We start from the raw sequence: 17,813 nt of genomic DNA on the forward strand, positions 1-17,813 counted from the left end.
TTTCCCGAGGAGGGGGACCGCAGCCAGGCTCTGGGGGACCTGTGGGGACAGCCAGGGCCTGGCCCCCAGCTGCAGGCTGCACCCAAGGGTGCTGAGCACCACCGAGCCCCCACCCCAACCAGCTCCCAAGGGACGGGGCCGGCAGCAGCCCCACAGCCAGACCCCACTGCCCCCATCCCCGTGCACCCCAATCCCCCCCATCCCTGGGGGGCCGTGGCACTGCTCCTGCCCGAGCCCCCGTGGGGTCACGCTGTCACCCTCGGGCCCTGGATGCCAGCGCGTTGGCTGCAAAGGGGGGGGGGGTGACTAAAATTATCCCCCATCCGCATGCCCCGCGAGCTGGGATGAAACCGACACCCCGCAGGCACGTCAGCGGGGGCACGTGGCGTGTCCCCAAGGCCTGCCCGCGTCCCTCTCGTGCCCAGGGGAGCCTCGGGTGGCCCTGGCAATGGGGTCAGTGGGTCCCCCCCCTGCCTCAAGCCCTTGGGGTTTGGGCTCAGTCCTGGCCAAACACGGCCGGATCCGGACCCCGCTGCCCCTGTGCCACGGTGCTCGGAGCCAGAGGGATGCCCGGCACCCACTCAGAGGAGGATTTGGCCGGTGATTCCCCCAGATCAAATTCAGCCTCAATTTGTCTCCCTCTGTGCAGAGCGTGGGCAGCCGGATCCCCCTCGATGGTCCTGGCAGAAACCCAGCCCCGGCCCCCGCAGCCCCTCGGGACCTCGCTCCCCAGACCCCATTAGGGAGGATCCTGGGGAAAAGGGCAGGGACCCCCCGTCAACTCCCCCGGCCTTCCCCACCCCGCAGGACCCTCCCTAATTCACAGACACCCCCTCCCCACCCCCCTAAGCCCCCCTAGAGCACGGGCCAGGGTACAGAAATCTTTATTTGGCTAAAAGGGGACGGAGGGTGCTGCCTGGTGCCCAGGTTCAAAAGCTGAGGGAGCCGCAAGCAGCCCGGGGCCTGCCTCCCCCCGAGGAGCAGTGACAGTGGGGACAGCATCTGGGAAAAAGCCACTTTTGGGATGTTTTTCCCTTCGGGCACTGCAGTCCCTGGGACGTCACACCAGATGCTGCCGGGAGCAAAGGACCAGGCGAGAAGGCCACGTGGAGCCAGGAACCTTCCCGGCAGCTCGGGGGCCCGCGCAGGCCAGCCCAGGCCACGGAGGTCTTGGGAAAAGGCACAAGAAAGGGGGGGAAGAGCCCGACCCAAGCAGAGGTCGGCCAATTCCCCCCCGCGCTTGGACAAAGCACGAGGCTCTGGGCGCTGAGGACAGAGCCAGAGACCCCAGGGAGGAAGAGCGAGCACCAGCGGATGGGGGATGCGAAGGACGAGCTGCTGGGAGAGCTCTGACACCTCCCCAAAAAGACCCCAGGAGCCAGGGGACAATGCCACAGCTCCTGAGGGACCGAGGGGAGGATGGGGACAAGGACGAGCTCGGTGCCGGAGGGGAGCGCAGCCCCACAAAGGCCCCGTGAGGAGCTCACCGCCTCCACAGGCCGATCTGGTGCCCAGCACCCAGGAAAGCAAAGCAGAGAGGCAACAGCAGCCTCCGGAGGCACGGAGAGAAGGAGCCCCAAAGGGTTTGGGGCTCCGAGAAGACAAAGGCCGGACCCCAGGGAGTCCCAGGGGTCCCAGAGGAGAGCAGTGGTCCCCAGCTCCAGCAGCAGCGCAGGGAGCACCCAGCTCAAGCACGGGGAGCATGCAGCCAGCAAGCAAAGCGAGAGCCGCAGACAGAAAGCCAAAAGCCAGGTGAGCACAAGCCGGGAGCCTCGAGCCCCCGCGGGCAGAGGTGTCCCGGGACATGCAAGCTGCCCGCGTGCCAGCCCAGGGCCCAGCAGTTTGTCAGAGCCCACTCAGGATCCCTTTGCTGTGGTCCCACAAGTCCCCCATCGCCGCCCGGATGGACCCAGGTCGGGGCAGCCGGGGGGAAAAAGGGGGGAAAAAATTGAAGCTAAGAGACATCGGGGACAGCCACCGAAGGCTCTCGCTGGATCGGCCCCTTGGGCAAGCAAGGGGCAGAGCCACCGAGGCTCCTTCAGCGCTGCCTCCTGCGCGGAGCGGTGCCAAACCCCTCGGGGGCAGCCAGGCTGAGCTCGCCGGACCCCTGCTCCTCCGGGAGCCTCGCTCCTACGCTATAAAAGCTGCTGCAACCTCCTCCTGCTCCGGGCAAACAAGCAAAAGCTCGGCTGGGGGGGGGCAGCGGCCCTCCCCGCGGGCCCTGGGGGCTCCCCTCGACCCGCTGGGGTGGGCTAGCGGATGCTGCCGTCCCCCTCGCCGCTCTGCAGCTTCTCGCGCTCGATGGACCACACCAGCTCCTGCACGAACTTCATCTCGGAGGCCACCTGCTTGGCCAGCGCCTCGTAGTGGTTCTCCAGCTTTCGGTAGCGCCTCTTGAGGCCGTTGGCCGCCTGCAGCACGCTCTTGGTCTCCTCCTGCGTCTGCTTCTTCAGCGCCTCCGTCTTCTGCAGCTCCTGGCGGATCTGGCGGAGGTCCTGGCTGATGCTCTCGTTCTCCTCCTTGTACCACGACTCCTTCTCCTCGTAGATGGACAGCAGAGCCTCGATGTCCTCCTGGTAGGACTTCTTGTTCCTCTCCAGCTCTCGGAGGCTCTCCTCGGCCGCAGCCACCTCCTCCATGACCTTGGAGAAGCGCTCGAAGTTGATGTACGTGTTGTTGGGCGGCATGCTGGAGTGCGACTTGATGGTGTACTCCTTCAGGCGCGTCGTCTTCAGCCGGCGGCGCTCGGGCTTCTTGCCGTTGTCCTCATTGCGGACGTTCCTCCTCTTGATCACCTGGGGAGAGGGACAGCCACGGCGTGGGGCACGGCCAGGGCAGCAGGAACAGGACCTCCTGCCTCTTCCTCCACACCCACCGGCGCTGCAGCGGAGCCAAACCGGCCCCGGCAGGGCTGGAGGAGCCGCCGAGAGCTGCGGGCACAGAGACCTCCACCCCCTGACCTCCCGCAAGTCGGACACCCAGAAGGCACCACTAACTTCAGACCTTAATCCAAAACCTCCACCCCCTGACCTCCGGGAAGCCTGACACCCAAAAGACACCGCTAACTTCCTACCTTGATCCAGGGGTGCTCCAGGCTTTGAGCTATCGTCATCCGCTTCCTGCAACGACAGCAAAGCTGCAATCAGAGGAGCTGCCCCGACGCGTGGCTGAGCCCTTGGTTCACCACTTCTTATGGGCCCAATTCCCTCCTAAGCTGCTGCAGCCACTGGGTGCTCCCAGAGACACCACGATTCTGGCAAAATCCACCCCACGCTGACACGGGGAAGACACCGTGAATCCTACAACCAGCAGAAAGCAAAGTGCAAAGGGGGAGGAATGGGGGAATAAATGGGATTTTAAACCAGCTCAGCAGGGACAGCCAGGGACAGTCAGGCAGCACGGCAGGCTCAGAGAGAAACCTTAACGAAAGGAGGAGGGCAGGCGTGGGGCTGCCTGCACCCGGGGACCATCCCCTCCCATGGTTAATCCCCATCTGCTCCCGGCCACTCACTTGGGGTCCTTGACCAGCAGGCGTCGGATGAAGTCCTTGGCCAGCTCGCTGGTGTTGCTGAAGTACTCCTCGTCGAAGTCGTAGTTGACGGCCGATATGTTGGTCAAGGTCTCCTGCTTCGTCTCCCCCAGGAAGGGCGAGGCCCCACTCAACCTGCGGCGAGAGCGGCTGGTCGCACCCCAAGGGGCAGGGACACCGCGGTCCCGATCCCTGCCCTCGCGGCGCCCCGATACTCACAGGATGTACGTGATGACACCGATGCTCCTGGAAAAGAGAGAAAACGAGGTCAAAGCCCCACAGGTCCCTTCCCTATGCACCGAGTGGGCCTCGTCCTGCCCTGCCCCGGCTCCTCTCCGAGCAGCGCACGGGGCTGGCAGCGGGGCTGGCACGCGGTGCCCGCCCGCAGAGCACTCACCACATGTCCGCCTCCAGCCCCAGGGGTTCGTAGTTCACAATTTCCGGAGCTTTGGAAGGAAAGAAGGGAGGGAAGAGATTTATTCTGGGGAGAAAAAATTCCATCTGTCCCTGTTGAGGCATTCATCCCCCACCCAGACACTTCCTCCGGAGCTTTCGGGGACACACGTGGGGTGCCCAGCTTGGCCCCCAAATCTTAGGGTGCCCGAGGACTGAGGAATCTGGCTGCTCTGCCCACCCCGGGGCCACAGTTTGGACACTGAGCTCATTGCTGCTTAAAGGCACGAGAGGCAAAATCTTGGAGATGCTGGGAGAGGGAAGGAGCAGGGATGTTGCTGCACGCTTGGCTGGGGACCCCCCCAAAACCAACGCCTGCCCGGCCTCACCCACAAACTCCGGGGTCCCAAAGATGTTCTTGAACTCGTTCCCAGCTTCGATCTTGTGGGCGATCCCGAAGTCAATGAGTTTGATGCGAGGGTTTGGCACGTTCTTGTCCAGCAGCATGATGTTCTCCGGCTGCAGAGGGAGAGGAGCAGCATTTACAGCCCACCCCCAGACTCCGTACACGGGGTCCTCACACGGGCCGGGCCTCACCTTCAAGTCGAAGTGGGCGATGCGCTTGGAGTGCAGGTAGTGCACCCCGTCCAGGATCTGCTTGAGGAACTGGGTGGCCTCCTCCTCCGTCAGGGATTCCTTCTCGGCCAGGAAATCAAAGAGCTCGCCCCCTGAGACCAGCTCCAGGATCAGCACCACGTCCGTTTTGTTCTCGAAGATGTCGTGCAGCGTGATGATGTTGGGGTGCTGGATCTCCCGCAGGATGTCCACCTCCCTCTCGATCTCCTCCCGGCTCACGCCGCGCCGGCTGGACGAGAGCCGCCGCTTCTTGATGAACTTGGCCGCGTACTCCAGGCCCGTTTTCCTCTCCCGACACTTCCGCACGATGGCAAACTGGCCGCTGGGGGAGGCGGGGAGGGGGGGCAAGGTGAGGACAGGACACCCCGCGCCGTGCCCACTGGTGCGGGAGGACGCGCAGCTCCCCCAGGTTTTGGAACTGGGGTCCTCCCGTGCGGATCTGACACAACCCACCCTGATCTGATACAACCCCGCACTGCTCCTCCAGCTGTAGGACGGGGCTGGGGGCGCTGAAATCCCTACGGCAGAGCCAGGAGGAGAAAAAAAACCCAACCCCGGGGCAGGCGTGAGCCAAGCGGCTCAGCTGGAGCCGGCGTTCCAAGCAGCCCCCGCGGAGCGGCGCTGAGTGGGACGCAGGAAGGAAATTCCTCCCGAGGACACGGCGGCTGCCGCCTCGTCCCCAGCTGCAGATGCCACCGCGAGCCGCTCGGCCCCCAGCCGGGCCATAACCGTGGCCTCCAGCCCTGCTCCCCGGCACACGGCCGCTCCCGAGCCCGGTGCTTGCTGCTAGGGGAGGCTGAAATCTGCCCACGGGGATGGGGACGCTGCTGGCACCCGGCCCTCCCGGCACCCCCGATCCCCGCAGCCCCACAGAGGCCAGGAGGGGGGCACAGCCCCACGGCCCCGCGCTGCTCGGCCCGGCCCCGCTCACCCGAGAGGCCCTGTAAGGCCCTATAAGGCCCTATAAGGCCCGGAGCGGGGCCGCCACGGCACGGCCCAGTGCGTGTGGGGAGAGGCAATGGGGAAGTGCTGGGGCTGTGCTGCCACCACAGAGCTGTGGTGTGAGAGCTTGTCGTGACATAAAGCTTGTCGTGATGTAAGAGCTCGCCACGGTGTAAATGCTTATCGTGACATAAGAGCTCGTCGTGATAAAAGAGCTCAGTGATGTACGAGCTCGTTGTGATGTACGAGCTCACCGAGATGAGTTCGTCGTGATGTAAGAGCTCACCCTAAGAGCTCGCTCTGATGTAAGTGTTCATCGTGACATAAGCACCCGTCACGACATACGAGCTCGTCACGACATAGGAGCTCACTCTGATGTCAGAACTCATCACGACATAAGAGCTCATCGTGACATAAGAGCCGCTCACAATGTGAGATCTCGCTCTGACGTCAGAGCTCATCGTGACATGGGGGCTTGTCGCGACATACCGAGGAGCCCCCCGACAGAAGAGCTCGTCAGGACAGAAGAGCTCATCCTCAGGGCTCACCCTGTGGGCGCTCCCCATGACGTCATCACCCCCCATGACGTCACCGCCCCCATGACGTCACCGCCCCCCATGACGCCAGCCCTCCCCGTGCCCCCCCCCCCCCTCCCCCAGCCCCCCCGTACCTGCCGAGCTCCCCGCCCATCTCGTAGAACTCCTCCACGTTCTCCTGCCGGAAGCCGGACATGGCCGCGGGGCCGCCGCTCCCCAGCCGGGCCGAGGGCTCCGCTCAGCGCCTGCAGCGCGGACCCGGGGCCGCGATCGTTCCGCGGAGCCGCCCCCGGTGCCCTCCCCCCCCCCCCTCCCCGCCCCTCAGCGCCCCCCGGCCCGGCCCCGCCCCTCCCGGCCCCACCTGGGCCGCCGCATTCCAGCACAGCGCAGGCCCCGCCCCCCGGCGCCTCCCATTGGCTGCCGCGCCTCGCCAGGCCACGCCCCCCTCAGGGCGATGACGTCACCGCGGGGGCCAACACCGCCCGGCCGCGGGTTCGAGACCCGCCCCCGGCCCCCTCCCGGCGCCGCGGCGAAATGCAGCCCCCGGGCCCCCCCCCAGCCGCATTTTCACTCCCCCTCTCCCCGTTATTCCTCCCCCCCCACCGAGGCCGGCAGTAGGCGGGCAGGGGGCCAGAGCCCGCTGCTACCGGGAGAAACGGCCGCAGGCAGCCCCCCCCCCCCAGGGAAGCAAGCAGGAGCCCCCGCGCCTCTTCAATCACCATATCAAATTTATTATTTCCAGTGGCACTAATACATTGGTTGATGGTTCATGATGACAAGCACACTGCACGAGATCTCCTTGCCTTCTAGTTTCTGCCCAACCAGAAATCCCTGGACACCCCCTCCCTGAAAACCCACTGCAGGCCATTAGCAGGAGCCAGCCCCCTCCTCCCCCCGCTGCCCCCGGTTCGCGTTCAGTTGGGCACCGTCCCCCCCCTTAAAGAAATAAGAGCTCAGCACATCCCTGCTCCCCCACCTCCAGCCGCTCCTCTACACCCTCCGAAAATAAAGCAGAGATGCTCCTCCTCACCCCCGAGTCAAATAAATATGGAATCAGGCAACTCTAGTTGCATCAAGTGGAAATGTTTTAGTTACAATGGCACCGAGTGGGGCCCCAGATGAGTCATGTGCAACACAGAAACCTATAAGGCTGAATATCAATGCTTTTTTGTTGAAAGTCTCAAATCGCTATGAAACTGATTAAGTACAATGCAAAGAGATGGTCACTGCAGTCTACCATTTGCCTGCTGCACTGGTGGTGTTACGCTAGTTAGTTTTGTTTGTTTTTTTTTTTCTCCGAGTCCAACAGCAGTGACAGTGATGCTGGGGCAGCTGGGTGGCTTTTACAACTTGTCCAGGAAGTTGTCCAGTGCGGGGATGCCCTCCTTCAGCCCTTTGCGTTTGCGGGTCTCGGCCACCACCTGGGAGGGACGGCTGGCGCTGTCGAAGGGGTCCCCGGGCAGGATCTGCCAGTGGTCGAACACACACTGGGGGAAGGCCTGGCCACCGGTGTTGGACCTCAGGTCAGCCGTAAAACCTGGAGGTGAGAGCAGAGATGCAGAGATGAGAGGTGGTTCCCTGCAGCTTCATGTCATCACCTCTCCCACAGGGCAGATGTGGTGTATGTGGTGTCCAACAGCACCAACCTGTCACACTCCTCAGCTACGGTGACTTTCCATTTTCCCCTCATCCCCTTTAGGAGTGCTGCTGGTGACCCACAACAGGACCCTAAAGGGGCACCCAAGCCTCCAAGGATGGCAGCTTGCAGGGCACCTGGCAGTCTACATTCCCAACCGCCAGGTCAGGAGCAGCTGGACACCAAGGTTCTCCTACCAGAGCAGGATTTAGGATTTACCTGCCTGTGGCTGTCAGCTCGTGTGCCCCCCTTGCTACGTTCCCAGAGCCCCCCCACTCACCAAAGGACTCGTTGACAGGCAGGTAGGCCTTGACCACAAACATGGGGGTGCCGGCCACCTGGGACTCCTCGAAGACGTGGCCACGTTTCCTGTTCAACACACCATAGATGCCGCCAACCACCTGCTCTGGGCACTGCAAGAGAGGGGTCAGGACTGTAAATACCCACCTGCATTTGCCACACGCGGGCTCTTCGGAGCTTCTGGGCCGAGCTTTCTCCTTACCTGGATTTCCACAAGGTAGATGGGCTCCATGAGCCTGGGCTGGGCAGTAAGCACGCAGGCGTAGAGGCATCTCCTGGCAGTGGGGATGATCTGCCCGCCTCCACGGTGGATGGCATCGGCGTGCAGGGTCACATCGTGCACATCGAAGCGAACACCACGCATGTTCTCCTCACACAGGACGCCCTGGGAAAGGGAAGCAAGGCTGTCAAGCAGCTCTGGGGGCAGAAGGCAGCCTATACCCGCATGCTCTGCTCCCTCAGCTTACTGATATCTACTGGTGTTCCTTGGGAGTGGGTCCTACAGCAGCGAGCACAGCAGCTCACTTGGTACACCGAGGAGCTACTCAGCATTTTATCTTCCTTACCAATGAGTTAAGAATCAGCTACTCCTACCTCCAATTCATCAGTACAACTTCTCAGAGCACTGAAGCCTTTTACTAGCTTCTTTGTGTGTGATCTCCAAAGCTCACCTCAGCACCAGCTTTTCAGGACTCAGCACAGTGTCACCCTGGAGCGGTCAGCCCCAGAAGCTGATTGCCAGAAGCACGGCCCCTACCTCCTTTGTCGCCCACTGGAAGCCGGCCACCACACTGTCCTTGATCTCGTTCAGGTACTGCACTCCCTTGGTGATGTCGGTCAGGATGTTGGGGCCGGTGCCATCGGGACCGAAGCACCAGATCTTCCTGGCTTCGGTGACGTCCCACTCGTACTTCTCGGCCAGGTAGCGAGCTCGCTGTTTCAACTCCTGGCGAGCAGAGACCTCGCCCTTGTCAATGTCTTCAGCCAATCCGTCGGGGAAGGGCCGGGCCTTCATGTACAGCCTGTTGTGTTTGTTGGGGGACTTGGAAAGGCACATCACATTGGACTCCTCGCTGACTGTCTCACGGTAAGACACAACAGGATCAGATTTCTGTGGTGACAAAGAGCACAGCAGAGAACAGCAGTGAGACATCGACCCAACTGCAGCTCATACCAGCACTAAGGCAGAGCAGTGCTAGCACCAAACTCTGACTGCTTGGACTTCAAGAGGAGCCCCCACTGGCTGCAAGTTTGTGTAGATGCACTTACAGCAGGGACAACACCCAACCCACGCTGCTTTACAGGCTGTATAACAAAATGCAGCGTTAAGCAGCCAGCAGTAAATCAGATCAGGAGCGGTGTGAGCCTCACTCACACTCTGCTCCATCCACCATAGCTGGAATGCTTGAACTGCCACTGCAGTAACTGGCACCCCAGGGATTTGCTCCCCGGTGGCAGGAGCTGCAGAGACAGGCAGCTGCATCTGTGTTGTCAGTTAGGAGCCTCCAAGCTGCAGAGTCATTCTGTCCCAGCAGCCCCTCAGCCCACCAGGCTGCGTGCAGCAGCTGTACCTTTATAGGAATGCAGGCGTGGTCCTCCTCCAGATCCTTCAGGCAGATTTCCAAGTGCAGCTCCCCTGCTCCAGCAATGATGTGCTCTCCAGACTCCTCAATGATGCACTGCAAAGAGCATGAACGCAGCAGGTGAGTGACTGCAATGCAAGGAAAGCTCCTGCGCACACAACGCTAACATTTAGCGAAAGTCAGAGACCACCGGGCTTCTAACTCATGGGGCAAGTTTTGGGAACTCTTTCCACCGGTCTGATGATGACTCAGCACCAGCCCAAAGGTGAAGTGCTCTGTTCCTCTCCACTCTGGTGGGGCCGGGACCAGCACCCAGCTCAGGGCATTTCCCTGCCAGTGTGCCCAGTACAACCACAAAGTCCAAAAAGAACACAGCCCTGACCAGAAGCCTACTGAGAGGCACGACCAGGAGTTCTGCACCTCAAACTCGGACATTCACCTGCACCATAGGGTCAGACTTGGCGAGACGCTTCAGTCCTTCCACTAGCTTGGGCAGGTCAGCAGGGTTCTTGGCTTCAACAGCCACGCGCACGACGGGGCTGACGCTGAACTTCATGACTCTCATGTTGTGAGCGTGCTCGAAGGTGGTAATGGTTCCAGTCTTCACAAGGAACTGGTCGACACCAACCAGACCAACAATGTTTCCGCAAGGCACGTCCTCGATGGGTTCGACGTAGCGGCCCATCATGAGAATGGTCCTGAAGAAAGAGAAGGCTGTTTCACCTGGGTTTGAAAGACCAAGTCCCACAAGGCAGCATCCCAGAGCTGTGCTAGCAGACTTGAGATCAGCGGCCAAGCCTTTCTCATGGCCTCAGACATAAGAAGCGACCCCAACACAGTTCTAGAACCACAAACCTGAACCACAGCTGTGATTGTACTCAGCCAGGACTGACCTTTGGATTGGCTTTAGGTACAGATCCTCCTTCTTGCCAGGTGTGTAGTTGGGCCCCATGATCCTGACTTTCAAGCCAGTTGAGACGAGACCAGAGAAAACACGTCCAAAAGCGTAGAAACGTCCCTTGTCGGAGGTTGGCACCATTTTAGAGATGTACATCATCAGGGGGCCTTTGGGGTCACAGTTCTTAATACCTGGGAAGAGGAGAGAATCAATTTAATTCAGGTGACATTTCCAGCAATCAGCATAACCACACATGGGCCCCTAATCAGACTGTACACAACAGTGCCCCCGCCTGTTCCCTGCTGGCCAGCTGGCTAGCACTACCAGTGAGAGATCAGACTGCCAAGAGATCTTTTACCAAAGATCTTTTAAACAAATACAGGCTCAGCCTGAGCCTTTGGCATGCACCCTGGCTTCTCTCCAGTTACTTACCTAGCTCAGCCCTCCCGAGTAAAGTGCTAGCTCATAAGCCTGTTTGATCCGTGCTAGAAGAGCTACGGGGTCAAGAATTAGAGGAGCTACTAAGCTGCAGACGCAGAACAAGACAGTCCCAGGCATTTCAGACCACAGAGCAGTTACGTGGAGAGATCCCTCACAGCCAAGAAGGATTCATCGTACCTATGGCAGCCTCATCATCGGGGGGTCCCTCATAGAGCAGCTCGCAGCGGTACTTCTGGGCCGTGACAGGAGAAGGCAGGTGGATGGTGATCATCTGCAGCAGGGCATCTCCAGCAGGCAGCCACCGCCTCATCACAGCCTGTGGCAGAGATTAGAGGAGTAAGACTCAAGCAGATTGTTCCAAGCAGAGCAGTTAACCTTCCCCTCCTCACTCCCCTCTAAGCTGTCAGCAGCACTTTCCAACCCAAGCAGGATTTGTAGCTGCTGAGTAAGGTTACGCAGCTGAATCAGCCCAACTTCTGACCTCTCCTCATGGAGGATTCAGACCAATTTCAGACCAACCTCACCTTCAGCAGGGGCTTGCCCTCCTTGTCCTTATCTTCACTGTCAAGCTTGATGTCCAGTTTCTCAATCAGTTTAGCTGCCTCCTCTTTCTTGAAGCTCATGATTGCATCAAAAACCTAAAACAGCAGCAACATTCATGAATGCTTCTAGTGACCCACTCTGAAGCAGCAGCACAAACTTCCACACACCCTACAGAACCTGAGTTCTGACCTTCCACCCCATTATATCCATACAGTCTTCAGCACATACTTGCCTTCCCCTTATCTGCTACCAGCTTCCCTGCCTGCTAGTAACGAGCTAGGCTTGTGTCAGATACTCAAATTTCTTCAATCAAACACGTCAGGTCAAAGTGAAGAAATTTTCCATCATCACGCACTGCAGCAGAACCAGGAGCTGAAGGTACCGGCAAGGGCTGAGCACTAAGAAACACACCTTAAAGATGGGGTCAAGGATGAGCTGGCAGAACGTCCTGGGCAGTTTCTTTCCATCAGGGCCAGTAGCAGACTTGCTGAACTTGCCAGTAGCAGGATCAAAATACCTGGAGAAAGAATTATGCCAGACAGCTATCAATGCCCAGTCCAGGCACAGAGCTGTGGCTTTTTCTGCTTAGCTCAGGTCAGAGAAAAGAGTTGCTGAGTAAGAACTCTACTTTCCCAATCACTCTCAGGCTTTCAGAGCTGGCCAAAATGCATTTACTCACATTGCCAGCTCACCACCCCCTCCCCATTTATCTGGCTTTCCTGTCCTGTAAAGATTTAACAGGAGACAGATCTTTGAACCAGAGCTAGCACGAGGACCAAGTCACTGAGACAGGGCTGTGAACAGGCACAACCACATCCTCCCCTCCTCACTGATCTTCTGCGCCCGCAGGTTACAGGCACGCAGCTGGCCTGGAAATCGAAGTCAGCCCCAACTGCTCACCTATCTCCCCACAGCTTCTTCATCATGTCTTCTACTTTCTTGGCACGCTCAGATGGATTCAGCTGGGCGTCACCCTTGGCAGCAAACTTTGCAACATACATTTCAGCAAATTGTTTCAAAGTGAAAGCCCAGCCGTGCAGACCAGAACCAAAGCCAACTGTACCAAGCACTGGATCGATCTGAAAAAGCAACAAACAGTTGGGTTACTGAGGAACAACAACAGCTGTTAAAGATTGGGAATGTCCCATCAGCCAGCCTCAAACACACTCAGTATGGCTCCAGCAAGCAGACTTTGAAGATGGAGCTTCAGAGCTACAGAGCCCTTGAGCATTTCTGTGACTGCCACCATCTGCCTGGGGCACAGACTGGCACACGTGCACTATTTTAGCTTTGTAACACAGAACCGGATCAGTTTTTCCCAGTTCAGTTGACTATTCTTCACTTCAAGCAGCTCAACATCTGCTTAACTTGCATGCAGGCAAGACTCTTGTCCTTAACAGGAGTTATCAGCAGCATGTAACACCTGTAATGTGCACACAAGTGCTCAGCAGGAACAAAGCACAGAGGTTTTCTCAGTTCCCTCAGCCAAAAGTCCTGCTCATTGCTTGGGAGTCCAGCAGGGAGCACAGGACAGAGGTACAAACTCCAACTACCCTGCAATCTCAGGAGACAGCTGGTGCTGAGCAGGAGCCAGGGATCTTGCGTCACCTGATGCCAGCTGCATAAAGAGCCCTACAGAGGGAAGATACTTCCCTGGATTTACGATATTCATTTCCTCAAGGCTTGTACTAACAGAAGATTCTGAAGGAAAGCAAGCAAAAGATTCCCAGACCAGTGGAGCCTGGGTAGCAGGGGTACATTCGTCATTCCAGTCTCACTTCTCCCTTTGGTAGAGCAAAGGACTACTGAAAGGCCACAACTGATTACTTTTGCTCAAGTGATTTATTTCGCAGGCAGTGTTCACAGCCACTCACTTACCATGATATTTCCCATGGGACCGCTTTCTCCTTCCCCATACGTGGAGATGATGACATTGACATTTTCAACGATGCGCTGGAAGGTCTGGTACAGCTCTTCTGGCTCGAGCTGCAGCTCCAGCAGCGCTCGGTCCATCTTGTTCATCATCAGGACAGGCTTGATCCTCTCAGCAATGGCCTGACGCAGCACAGTCTCTGTCTGCACGCACACGCCTGTCAAACGCATGGGAATTAGTTCTCTTATTTTCAAACTCAACCAAAATACACTGCAGTTACACACTGCTACAGGAAACCTTACCAGAGACACAGTCAACAACAACCAGGGCACCATCAGTGACACGAAGAGCAGCAGTGACCTCTGAAGAGAAATCCACGTGCCCAGGAGAGTCAATCAGGTTGATCAAAAAACCAGAACCATCCTTGCTCTGCTTGATGAAGGCCAAATCATTTTCAGAGAGCTCATAAAATAGAGAAATAGCTCTGAAATAAAAGAAAAACTCGAAGTTTCTAACCATGCATTACCACTCCCCAGTGCTTAGAAACAAACATGCAATTAGGAGCTGCCTTTCATCCTACACAGAAGCTGCACTTGGGCTTCAGGATTTTTTCAATCTCATTCCTGGGAGACCAGCATGGAAGATACTCAGAAGCTAAAAACTGTGCTTCCTATGCTTTCCTGAAATCATAATCCCTTCTGGCAATTGGAAGTGTCCAAAGAGCACTTTCAGACAAGTATTTCTGCTTCTTCTACTACGTCTAATCCCTTCCCATCCCCTTTCAGACTCCTCAGCCACTCATGGTGACACAGCCTGGTCTGCAGGCAGAGACACTCCTAAGAACAGTGGCTGCTCACCAGACAGCCTCCGTACCACAGGGCTCCTGTGAACACCGATCCCAATGCTTGTTCTTTCATTTAAGCAATTCTCACGAGAACAAGATAAGCTCCTGAATGGTGTGACCAGAGAATGTCTGACTTCTTTGAGCTCAAGAAAAAAAACAGCCTAGGATTCAAAGCACCTCCAAAGTCAGAATGCGCAGTAGAAGCATTAAAGCACCTGAAGAAGGACAACTCACGTTGATTTGATGGTGATGCACCGTTCCTGCTCATCCTTTCTTGTGTCAGTGAAACGAGTCTCCCCCGCGCGGGCAGAGGCGATGATACCAGCTTTGCATACCAGGGAGTCAGTCAGGGTTGATTTGCCATGATCAACGTGGGCGATCACAGACATGTTCCTGATGTTGGCCTTTTTGTCCATGATGGCCCGTATCTGGTCTACTGTGAAGTTCACCTTGAAGGAAGAGAGAAAGGAGAAACACGCCGTGTGTAAAAAAAAAAGGCAGACTTTATTTTTTCTAGCAAGGCCAACCGACAACGCCGATACCTGGCACTGCCAAGTTTACTCCTGCTGACATCAATTCTGCCTGCGCAGCCAGCGCTACGAGCCGCCCCGCAGGAGGAACACCAAGGGCACTGCAGACACCAGCGCTGCGAACAGCGAGGCCCAGGCTGGCGCTGCAGGCACCCAGCAGCCGCCGACACCCCGAGCACACCCTACAAACCCCGCTACCTCTCCTGGAGGCAAAACATGCTGAAAAACCTTAACCTAATTGAGCAGAAACCCTGCATAAAAGGCGTTCTGGCAGCTGACAGCCCGCCAGGCTGCCCCCGCCGGGCCCGCAGCGTTACATAACGCCCGGTGGCCTCCCGGCCCCGTTCCGCTGCCACATCACCGCCGCTCCCCCCGCCGGGCCAGGCCCTGCACAACCCGGCACCAGCACGGGAGGGCCCCCAAGGGGCTGCCACAGCCCCCCCCTCCCCCCCCCTTATCCCCCCTTTCCCCTCCCCCATCCCCAGTCACCCCCCTCCCCCCCCTCCCGGCTCCAGCCCCACCCCTCAGCACAGGCCCAGCCCGCAGCGCCAGGCCCCTGCCCCGCCACCGGCCCTCCCGGAGCAGCGATCCCGGGTCCCGCAAGCCCCTCGAGGTCCCCTCCGACCCCCCCGGGCGGTGGCGGGGCGCGGGGGCTCACCATGATGGCGGATGGCGGCGGATTCTGCGAGGCGGGGGGGGGGGAGCGGTAATGGCGGCAGCGGCGGCCCTGTCTCGGTGGCGAGCGCAGAGCGGGCGGAAGAGAGCGCTGACGTCAACCGCCCCCCTTTTATACGGCGGCGCCGGCCGGGGGGCGGAGCCTGCGCGCTTCGTGCGCACTGCGCATGCGCAGCCGCGCCTGTTTCGCTCCCGGCTGCCCGCGACTCTATGGGCGGGCGGGGTCCAGCCCCGGCCATGAGGAGGCCACGCCCCCTTTTCTGTTAGGCCACGCCCACCAGTCCCGGCCTGTCAGTGGCGGTTTGCGCATGCGCACATCGGTTCGGGAGGGGGGGGGGGGGGCTACAGCGCCCCCTGCCGCCGGGCGGGGCCCTGCGCTGGGCCCGTGGGGGTGAGGGAGGGGAAGCCGGGCACAGAACGCCAGGATCAGTAAAAAATAAATTAATAAATAAATAAAAGGCCTCCAAAGCAAAATCATCTGGTGCTACCCTACCACCAGTGTCACCCACTGAGCCGTGCCCCCAAGCACCACGTCCAGCCCCTCCTCGAGCACCCCCAGGGACGGGGACCCCAGCACCTCCCCAGCGCCCCGTCCCGACGCCCTGACAGAAATGTCGCCTCATTTCCAACCTAAACCTCCCCTGGCACAACTCGAGGCCATTCTCTCTGGTCCTATCACTAGTTATCTGTGAGCAGAGGCCGACCCCAGACCCTCACACTTTCCTTCCAGGCAGTTGCAGACAGCAATGAGGTTTCCCCTCAGCCTCCTCCAGCCCAAACACCCCCAGTTCCCTCAGCCGCTCCTCACAGGGCTCGTGTCCCAGGCCCTTCCCCAGCCTCGTAGCCCTTCTCTGGACACGCTCCAGGGCCTCGAAGTCCTTCTGGTAGTGAGGGGCACAAAACCAAACCCAGCGCTCAAGGTGTGGCCTCACCAGAGCTGAGCACAGGGGGACGGTCACCTCCCCGCTCCTCCTGGCTGCACCATTCCCAATCCCTGCCCCAAAAAGGGCCGGGGCAGGGACTGTGTGGTGTGGGGAACGACCCTGCGTGTGTTTGCAGGAGGAGTCCTTCGAGCCCAGCACAGGAAGGCTGCCCACACTTGCTGCTTTGTTGTTGTGTACGGAGAACCCAAGGTGTTGTGCGGTGAACAGAATTACCTGAGCTAGGAGCAAATTAAAAGGAGGCCACAAAGATGGACGAAGCAAAGAGGGACTCCACACGGTGGAACTTCACCATCTCCACAGCATACACATTTAGCTTCTTTTTTCTTCCTTCCCCATAGCATCATAGGACACTGTCGCTCCCCCTCCATCACCTAGGACGTGAAGAGAACTTTCATGAATCCCACTTTGCCCCCAGGCCAACCTGCCAGGCAGCCACAGCAGCCAAATTCCCAGCCCAACAGCCCCTCTGCCCACCGTGGTCCCAGCAGGACAGCGGCGGAGCTGCTTGGGATCACTTTGGCCCTGGGAGGCTGCGTCCTGTGCTTTCCCTGTGACAGGATGAGTTATCAGCTGTTGGAGTTGCCATGGCAACCGTTTGAATTTTTAGCACCAATGCTGGCTTTCGCCAGACTGGAAGGGAATGCTGGGCAGCCTGATTAACATGTCGGCCTGCCTGGGAAACCAGCTAATTGTCTTTTTGTTAAATTAGCTCGTGGGGCTGAGGAGGAGGAGGAAGAAAGTGCTGGAAAACCTCTGTGTCCTCCAACAGCAAGGATCCGCAGGGTCCGTTCCCTGTCGTTAACGCATGACCAGTAGATGCTCAGCTGGCTTCTCAGGAGCTTCCCCTTCCCAAGATCCAGTTCCCATTGCATCCTTTTTCACCCCAACCACTGGAATTATTTCCAATAGCTCTGCCCGCAGCTGCCAGCCCACACAAGAGGGTCACCGCTGTGCACGTTCTGGCCCCACACTTACCTATGAAGCAATCAAACCCCAGGGGGGAACAATACCGGGCTTGGGGATGATCATTTCTGTCCCCACCTGAGCTGTTTTTGAATAGGTGATGGGTTATTGAGAGGTCATTTCCCCAAGAACATGGAAAAATGGGGATGCAAGCGCTGACCTGTGCGGAAGGGCTGTTGGATTTCAGGGCTGCCATCACCATGGGTGGTTTGCTCAAGGACCTTGCCAGGAGAAGACACCTGCGCTTTGGAGGTGTCAGGTGGGAGCATAGCAGGAGCTTCTTGAAGACCTGGGTCCCCGAAGCATCCGTGCAGAGATGACCACGCAGAACCACAGAATTTTAGGGGCTGGCAGGGCCCCCAGAGCTCCCCGGGCCCACCCCCCCTGCCAAATCAGTTCCCAGAGCAGGCTGCCCAGGGAGGCGTCCAGACGGGCCTTGAATATCTGCAGAGAAGGAGCCCCCCCAGCCTCCCTGGGCAGCCTGTCCCAGCGCTCCGGCACCCTCCCCGGGAAGAAGTTCTTTGGCGTGTTGGTGCGGAACTGCCTG

General features: G+C 58.8%; 2 protein-coding genes and 1 non-coding gene across 3 annotated transcripts; all 3 read right to left on the bottom strand.

Moving 5' to 3' along the window:
• Window positions 1-868: 868 nt before the first annotated feature.
• DAPK3 (death associated protein kinase 3) lies at window positions 869-6,367 on the bottom strand. The gene is made up of 8 exons (XM_068661798.1): window positions 6,171-6,367; window positions 4,520-4,880; window positions 4,312-4,441; window positions 3,927-3,975; window positions 3,749-3,775; window positions 3,512-3,664; window positions 3,074-3,119; window positions 869-2,795 (listed from the first exon to the last, which is right to left on the bottom strand). The coding sequence occupies exons 1-8, from the start codon at window positions 6,230-6,232 to the stop codon at window positions 2,253-2,255; spliced, it is 1,371 nt and encodes a 456-aa protein (XP_068517899.1). The 5' UTR covers window positions 6,233-6,367; the 3' UTR covers window positions 869-2,252.
• A 701-nt stretch (window positions 6,368-7,068) lies between these two features.
• Window positions 7,069-15,499, bottom strand: EEF2 (eukaryotic translation elongation factor 2). The gene is made up of 15 exons (XM_068661797.1): window positions 15,343-15,499; window positions 14,389-14,603; window positions 13,613-13,794; window positions 13,316-13,527; window positions 12,338-12,516; window positions 11,849-11,954; window positions 11,419-11,532; window positions 11,072-11,210; window positions 10,449-10,644; window positions 9,995-10,253; window positions 9,544-9,651; window positions 8,730-9,083; window positions 8,175-8,357; window positions 7,953-8,085; window positions 7,069-7,573 (listed from the first exon to the last, which is right to left on the bottom strand). Exons 1-15 carry the CDS (start codon window positions 15,343-15,345, stop codon window positions 7,380-7,382), a joined length of 2,577 nt encoding a protein of 858 aa, XP_068517898.1. The 5' UTR covers window positions 15,346-15,499; the 3' UTR covers window positions 7,069-7,379.
• Window positions 11,723-11,791, bottom strand: LOC137845125 (small nucleolar RNA SNORD37). Its single transcript, XR_011090106.1, has one exon. It is a non-coding gene; the product is annotated as a small nucleolar RNA SNORD37 (small nucleolar RNA).
• Window positions 15,500-17,813: the final 2,314 nt, after the last annotated feature.

Source organism: Anas acuta, chromosome 26, assembly GCF_963932015.1.
Source record: "Anas acuta chromosome 26, bAnaAcu1.1, whole genome shotgun sequence".
Lineage (NCBI taxonomy): Eukaryota > Metazoa > Chordata > Aves > Anseriformes > Anatidae > Anas > Anas acuta.

What these genes read in the sequence shown, in the direction of transcription:
- DAPK3 (XM_068661798.1), bottom strand. Translation starts at nt 6,232, where the DNA reads ATGTCCGGCTTCCGGCAGGAGAACGTGGAGGAGTTCTACGAGATGGGC. An exon ending in ATGGGCGGGGAGCTCGGCAG is followed by an intron (nt 4,881 to 6,170) that starts GTACGGGGGGGC and finishes CGCCTCCCCCAG; the next exon opens with CGGCCAGTTTGCCATCGTGC. An exon ending in TCGCCCACTTCGACTTGAAG is followed by an intron (nt 4,442 to 4,519) that starts GTGAGGCCCGGC and finishes CTCCCTCTGCAG; the next exon opens with CCGGAGAACATCATGCTGCT.
- EEF2 (XM_068661797.1), bottom strand. An exon ending in ACGCCTGCATTCCTATAAAG is followed by an intron (nt 9,084 to 9,543) that starts GTACAGCTGCTG and finishes TTGTCACCACAG; the next exon opens with AAATCTGATCCTGTTGTGTC. An exon ending in TCCAGTGGGCGACAAAGGAG is followed by an intron (nt 8,358 to 8,729) that starts GTAGGGGCCGTG and finishes TCCCTTTCCCAG; the next exon opens with GGCGTCCTGTGTGAGGAGAA.